The sequence below is a fragment of the Rhinoraja longicauda genome, chromosome 9 (assembly GCF_053455715.1).
Source record: "Rhinoraja longicauda isolate Sanriku21f chromosome 9, sRhiLon1.1, whole genome shotgun sequence".
Taxonomy (NCBI): domain Eukaryota; kingdom Metazoa; phylum Chordata; class Chondrichthyes; order Rajiformes; family Arhynchobatidae; genus Rhinoraja; species Rhinoraja longicauda.
The window spans coordinates 35528108-35535661 of record NC_135961.1 but is presented as its reverse complement, the minus strand read 5'-3'; the positions used below and the strand labels follow the sequence as shown (position 1 = coordinate 35535661).

Here is a 7554-nt window from a genome sequence, read left to right as displayed (position 1 = left end):
GTTGAGCATGCAGCCCAGTCAATCATGCAAACCATGCCATCTCCCTCACCCTTCCATCCCTCCAACCTCCCCATACCCCATCTCTCCTCCTCCATTCCCCCCCCCCCCCCCCCATCATCCTACCTTTCCTCTCCTCTCCCAATCATTAATTTTTCCTCCTTCTACCTTTCCCTCTCCCTCCCTCCCCCCCCCCGTGTGGTTTGGCTGTCAGGTCAGGGTGGGATGGGGTGGGATGGGCCGAGCCGCAGCTCCGCCCCGCCCCGTGTCCGGGCCCCTCCCCGGGGCAGTGCTGAGCCGGAGCCGGAGCGGGGGTGGGGAGCGTTGACGCCGCTCTGGTGCCGACAGGTGACTGGACTTCGCTTGCGGCTGCCGGCTGCTCCCCGCTGAGACTTCGCTGCGGCCCGGCCCGGCTGCCCCTCCACACCGCCAACATGCCGAAACCAGTGAGTGCCCAATGTGTGCGGACAGCGGCTCCTGCAGATAGATGCACCTGCAGCGCGGTACAGGACAGGGGGGGACAGGCGGGGAGGGCAGCCCAGCCCGGGACGGGACGGCAGGCCGAGCTCCTGCTGCGGGGCGGGTACAGCCAAGGTCTCCCTGGTTATTGCGGTGCGGCCCGGCCCAGATTGCGGTCTCTCTCTCTCTGTGGCTGTGGCTGCGGCCCGGGGTTACGTTTCGTTGCGGGTCTGTTTGCGGGCCCGACTCCCTCGGTTGCGCCAGAGCAGAGCAGGGCCAGGGGTGCGGGCGGGCGGGCGGGCGGGCGGGCCTGCAGCGGTCAGCGGGCGGTCTCTCTCTCTCTCTGTGTGGTTTGCGGTGCGGGAGATGCTGGTCCTGGTCCTGTGGAGACCAGACTGCGCTGCGGGCGGGGTGAGTGAGTCTGGGGTTCATTTGCGGACCCGCTCGGTGTATCTGGGTGTGACGGTGATTGCGGTGCTGGAGGATGAATCCAGACACTCACGGTGCGGACAGATGGTGCGACTCGGGATAGCCCGGGTTAGCTGGCCGAGTTCCTGCTTGTGGTGTGGGAGGTCAGGGAGTGTGGGGGTCGGTAGCGGGGGGGGGGGGGGGGGCGGTGCTGCGCTGGGGATCAAGCCGAGTGTCGGGGTGGGCTGCGGCGTTACTGTGCGGGACAGCCCGGGTGGGAGTGCGGTGCGGATCAGCACTCGCTGCCCATCACACCGCTGTTGCCCCCAGCGAGCGCCGGCTCTCCCCTCCACTGGGGCAGCTCGCTCGCTCTCTCTCTCTCTCTCTCTCCACCCGGGCAGCTCTCTCTCTCTCCACTGGGGCAGCTCTCTCTCTCTCTCTCCACTGGGGCAGCTCTCTCTCCACTGGGGCAGCTCTCTCTCTCTCTCCACTGGGGCAGCTCTCTCTCTCTCCACTGGGGCAGCTCTCTCTCTCTCTCCACTGGGGCAGCTCTCTCTCTCTCTCTCCACTGGGGCAGCTCTCTCTCGCTCCCCCTCCACTGGGGCAGCTCTCTCTCCACTGGGGCAGCTCTCTCTCTCCCCCTCCACTGGGGCAGCTCTCTCTCTACCCGGGCTGCCCCTCCACTGGGGCAGCTCTCTCTCTCTCCACTGGGGCAGCACTCTCTCTCTCTCTCCCTCTCCACTGGGGCAGCACTCTCTCTCTCTCCCCCTCTCCACTGGGGCAGCACTCTCTCTCTCTCCCTCTCCACTGGGGCAGCTCTCTCTCTCTCCCCCTCCACCCGGGCAGCTCTCTCCCTCTCCACTGGGGCAGCTCTCTCCCTCTCCACTGGGGCAGCTCTCTCTCTCTCCCCCTCCACTGGGGCAGCTCTCTCTCTCTCCCCCTCCACTCGGGCAGCTCTCTCTCCCCGGGACAAAGACTCCACTTGTGTCCGAGGGAAGTTCCTCCGAAGTTGTGGAGCAGTTGCCCTGGAAACCCCGAGGACATTGCTGGATGCACAGTGTGCTTTCCATAAAACATGGGGCGTTGCGTCTGTACAGGAATGTGGCAGCGTCCAGCCCTGTTCCCAGACGCTCCACAGCGGGGGCTCAGCACAGAAAATCAGGACACGTTCTCCTTAACGTTTAACCGAAGTACATATTCCTATTGCTGATCAATATCACGTTTTTATTCCACACCAGAAGTGCTTTCATTTCTTATCGTTAACCTTGTTTTGGGCCATTCTGGTCAGCGACATAACTTTGAGTTTAGTTTACAAGTTATCGGAGCAGAATTAGGCCATTCGGCCCGTCGAGTCTACTCCGGCCTTTCAATCATGGCAGATATCTTTCCCCTTCAACCCCATTCCTCTGCCTTCTCCCCATCACCCCAACCACCTTCACTAATCAAGAATCTGTCAATCTCCACTGTACAAGATATCCATTGACTTGGCCTCCACAGCCGTCTGTGGTAATGAATTCCACAGATTCACGAACCTCTGACTAAAGAAATTCCTCCTCATCTCCTTTCCAAAGGTACGTCCTTTTATTCTGAGGCTATGGCCTCTGGTCCTAGACTCTCCCACTAGTGGAAACATCCTCTCCACATTCACTCTATTCAGGCCTTTCACTATTCGGAATGTTTCAATGAGGTCCCCCCTCATCCTTTTAAACTCCAGTGAGTACAGGCCCAGTGCCTTCAAATGTTCATCACGTTAACCCAATCATTCCTCGGATCATTCTTGTAAAGTTTCGGTTATTGTCACATGTACAGAGAAAAGCTTTTATTGCGTTCTGTCATGTCAGCGGAAAGACAATAGATTATTACAATCAAGCCATCCACAATGTAGATACAGGATAAAGGGAATAACTTGAATAACGTTAACTTATGATCAGTGTGATTTGACAGAGGTATATTGTGGTGGTTGCTATTTTGATTGTTTGAAAGATACAACATGGCCTACCAAGCCCACGCCAACCACGCCCATTGATATTAGCTCTATGTTATCACACTTTCGCATCCACTCCCTACACATTATGGGGGAATTTACAGAGGACCAATTAACCTACTAACCAGTACGGGCACGTCTTTGGGATGTGGGAGAAAACTGGAGCACCCAGAGGAAACTCACATGGTCACAGGGAGAACATGCAAACTCCGCATAGACAGCACCCGAGGTCAGGATTGAACGCGAGTCTCTGGCGGCATGAGGCAGTGGCTCTACCAGCTGCACCACTGTACTTTTAACCAGTAGAATCTCCAACGGGACCATATCGGTCGTTCAGTACTTAAAGCAGTAGGAAAGGAGGAGTTAATGGCCAAACTGTTGTCTAGTTTTGAATAAACACCCTCCCCGCCCCCCCTCCCCTCCACTACTAATGAGTTCTGGCCCACAGAGTTCTTCCAGCACCTTGTGTTTTGTTACAGTAATAATTCTTTGGCACATGATCCCTTTCATGGGACATGGACCTTTGAGTTGTTACTAAGACCAAAAAATGTTCACAAGGTAATGATTAACATGGCATTAACACTTGCATTGTGTGCACTCTCAGTAGGCGAGTTTGCTTCAATCATCTGCAATTGATCCACATCGGAAACTTTACATTTTCTGTTCACAAGTCATAGAGGCAGAATTAGGCCATTCGGCCTAATCCACCCCTGCCATTCAATCGTGGCTGATCTATCTTTCCCCCTCAACCCCATTCCCCTGCCTTCTCCCAATAACCCTTGAATCTGTCAATCTCTGCCTTAAAAATACCCAATGACGGCCTTCACAGCTGTCTGTGGCAATGAATTCCACTGATTCACCACCATCTGACGAAAGAGATTCCTCCTCATCTCCTTTCCAAGGCTATGCCATTTTATTCTGAGGCTATGGCCACTGGTCCTAGACTCTCCGACTAGTGGAAACATCCTCTCCATGTCCACTCTATCCAGGCCTTTCACTATTCGGTAAGTTTCAATAAGGTTGCCCCTCATCCTTCTCAACCCCAGTGAGCACAGGCCCATTGTCGTCAAACGCTCATCATATGTTAACCCAATCATCCCCAGGATCATTCTTGTAAACTTCCTAAATAGTGAGGTTATCCACTTTGGTGGTAAGAATAGGAAGGCAGAGTATTATCTGAATGGTGTCAAGTTAGGAACAGGGGACGTACAACGAGATCTGGGTGTCCTAGTGCATCAGTCACTGAAAGGAAGCATGCAGATACAGTAGGCAGAGAAGAAAGCCAATGGAAGGTTGGCCTTCATAACAAGAGGAGTTGAGTATAGGAGCAAAGAGGTCCTTCTGCAGTTGTACAGGGCCCTAGTGAGAGCACACCTAGAGTACTGTGTGCAGTTTTGGTCTCCAAATTTGAGGAAGGATATTCTTGCTATTGAGGGCGTGCAGCGTAGGTTTACTAGGTTAATTCCCGGAATGGTGGGACTGTCATACGTTGAAAGACTGGAGCGACTAGGCTTGTATACACTGGAATTTAGAAGGATGAGAGGGGATCTTATCGAAACGTATAAGATTATTAAGGGGTTGGACATGTTAGAGGCAGGAAACATGTTCCCAATGTTGGGGGAGTCCAGAACAAGGGGCCACAGTTTAAGAATAAGGGGTTGGCCATTTAGGACGGAGATAAGGAAAAATTCTCAGTTGCCAATTCTCTGAATGCATTCAAGAGAGAGCTAGATAGAGCTTTTAAGGATAGTGGAGTCAGGGGGTATGGGGAGAAGGCAGGAACGGGGTACTGATTGAGAATAATCAGCCATGATCACATTGAATGGCGGTGCTGGCTCGAAGGGCCGAATGGCCTACTCCTGCTCCTATTGTTTATTGAATGTATATTAAGTGAGAGATCTACAAATAAAACCCTCCGAAGAATGCTCGATAAGTTAAAAGGGACAACCTTCCATCCATCAAGATGAGAGAAACTGGAATCTTGAGCAATCTGAAGAGGGTCCCGTCCTGAAAATTGCCTGTCCGCTCCTTCCACAGATGCTGCCGGATCCGCTGACTTCCTCCAGCACTGTGTGCTTTGCTCAAGGTTGATTAATCTATGTCTAAGATGGCTGCATACAATATACTTTGCACGGTTGTTTCTAAATTGTTTTTGTTGCTGAAACCTCAGAACTCCTAAACTTTGACAGTCTTCAACCTGAAACGTTAAGCCTGTTTCTCAACTCCACAGACATCGGCTCATCCACTGGGTGTAGCCAGCTTCCTGTTTATAATTTCAGATTGTCAGCATCTGCAGTTTTGTTTTTAATTTTTAATCTTGATATCAATTTATAAATGCGCAGTTGAGATGCAAGGGCGTCAAAGGCCACGGAGAGAAGGCAGGAGAATGAGGTTGGAGAGATAAAATAGATCAGCCTTGATTAAATGTCGGACTCGATGGGCCGAATGGCCTAAATGTCCTATGTCATGATCTTGTGTGTGACTGTATAGGAATTTAAGCAGGTCATAATTTGAATAATTTATTCATTTTTCGGATCCCTGGGGCAGGAAGGTTTTTCGAAGAAGTGAGACATTGAGATTTACTGTTGATCACACAAAGTATTCCACTGAATAGCGAAAGGCTTGGATAGAGTGAATGGGCAAAGGATGTTTCCACTAGTGGGAGAGTCTAGGACCAGAGGCCATAGCCTCAGAATAAAAGGATGTACCTTTAGAATGGAGATGAGGAGAAATTTAGTCAGAGGGTGGTGAATCTGTGAAATTCATTGCCACAGATGGCTGTGGAGGCCGTCTATGGCTATATTTAAGGCGGAGATTGACAGATTCTTGATTAGAATGGGGGGTTAGGGGTGAAGGCAGGAGAATGGGGTTGAGAGGGAAAGATAGATCAACCATGATTGATTGGTGGAGTAAACTATGGGGGCCGAATCACCTAATTCTGCTCCTTGAACTTATGAAGGATTTTCGGGAAGGTGAGACATTGAGATTTACTGTTGAACACACAGAAACAAGAAATAACTTGAAGCATGCGGAGCTTAGACACAAAGTGCTGGAGTAACTCTGTGGGTCAGGCACCATCTGTGGAGAAAAAGGGTCTAGAATGAGGAGTTTTAAAAATATTTGGAAAGTGTATGTTACAGCAGCAAAGTCAGCAATGGGTTGTTGGACAAATTTGTTACACAGAAGGAAATGAAAAATTAAATGTGTGAGGCAAATTAACTGTTTCTGAGCCCCAAAAGCATAAAACTATTGAGCTATGTAGTAGGAGCCAAAAGGGTTTCAGTGATTGGCATATGATGTCAGTTATAAATGCTGTCCCGAAATGGGGACTGTGGAGGTGAGCAAACTTTGTAACATTCTCAACGCAACAGTCAACATTTATTGTGCTGGTTCTTGATGAGTTTTGGGATAAGGTTGGATTTTGAGCTTTTAAATTCTTGGAATACCAATCATTGAGTTTAAACCCAAACTACTTTGACTTGCAAAACAATCATCTATCTATGTACACTGATGACAATTTAAACAGGTTAGTTTAGAGATACAACACGGAAACTGGCCCGTCATCCCAACGAGTCTGCGCCGACTAGCGATCACCCATTCACAATAGTTCTATCCGGCACGCTAGGGACTATTTTATAGAAGCCAATTAACCTACAAACATGCACGCCTTTAGAATGTGGGAGGAAACTGGAAAAACCCCACGCAGTCACAGGGAGAATGTGCAAACTCCGTACAGCCAGCACCTGTAGTCAGATCGAACTCAGGTCTCTGGTGCAGTGAGATAGCAAGTCTACCGCTGTCCCCTGTGCCGCCGTGACACACATTCCCTCAAACAATCGTGGAATAAATGTTTATTTGATCTAAAGTGATGTGGGAGGGTCATCGATACTGTCAGTCCAGAGCAGCTAGAAGACTTGGTTGTTGGTGAGGCCACACCTGGAATACTGCATGCAGTTGTGGTTGGGTGTATGACGTTATGTGACATCTCTTGAATGTAGCAGGAGAATTTTCCAATGCTCATTGATATCCACTAACCCTCAACATTCACGCAGAGCTCTGATCACCTTTCGTCGTTGCCTTTGGCCCTTTGGTCTCCACAGATTGACCCCTATGTGTAACCACGTTATAACTACAGCAGCAAAACTTTCGTTGGCCACCTTTCAAATGGGGCAAGAATGTTTAATTGTCACATGTACAGGCAATGGAACATTAACATTCTTACTTGCAGCAACTTGAGGGGCTTTGAACTTTACTTTAGACTTTAGAGATACAGTGCCCTCCATAATTTTTGGGACAAAGATCCATCATTTATTTATTTGCCTCTACTCCACAATTTGAGATTTGTTATAGAAAAAAATCACATGTGGTTAGTGCACATTGTCAGATATTAATAAAGGCCATTTTTATACATTTTGGTTTCACCATGTAGAAATGACAGTTGTGTTTATACATAGTCCCCCCCCAATTTCAGGGCACCATAATGTTTGGGACACATGGCTTCACAGGCGTTTGTAATTGCTCAGATCTGTATAATTGCCTCCTTAATGTGGGGATAAGAGAGCTCTCCACACCTAGTCATTCCTCCAGTCTTTCCATCACCTTTGGAAACCTTTATTGCTGTTTATTAACATGAGGACCAAAGTTGTGCCAATGAAAGTCAAAGTTGCCATTATGATACTGAGAAACAAGAATAGAACTGTTAGAGA

The 7554-nt window shown here is 49.6% G+C and overlaps 1 protein-coding gene across 1 annotated transcript in view; it reads left to right on the top strand.

Moving 5' to 3' along the window:
- The first annotated feature begins 278 nt into the window (after positions 1–278).
- Positions 279–7554, top strand: part of LOC144596606 (ezrin-like) — a 53346-nt gene continuing 46070 nt past the window's right edge. Inside the window, exon 1 of the mRNA XM_078405124.1 lies at positions 279–443. Coding sequence (XP_078261250.1) covers positions 432–443 — 12 coding nt within the window. The 5' untranslated portion in view covers positions 279–431. The remainder of the gene's footprint in view (positions 444–7554) is intronic.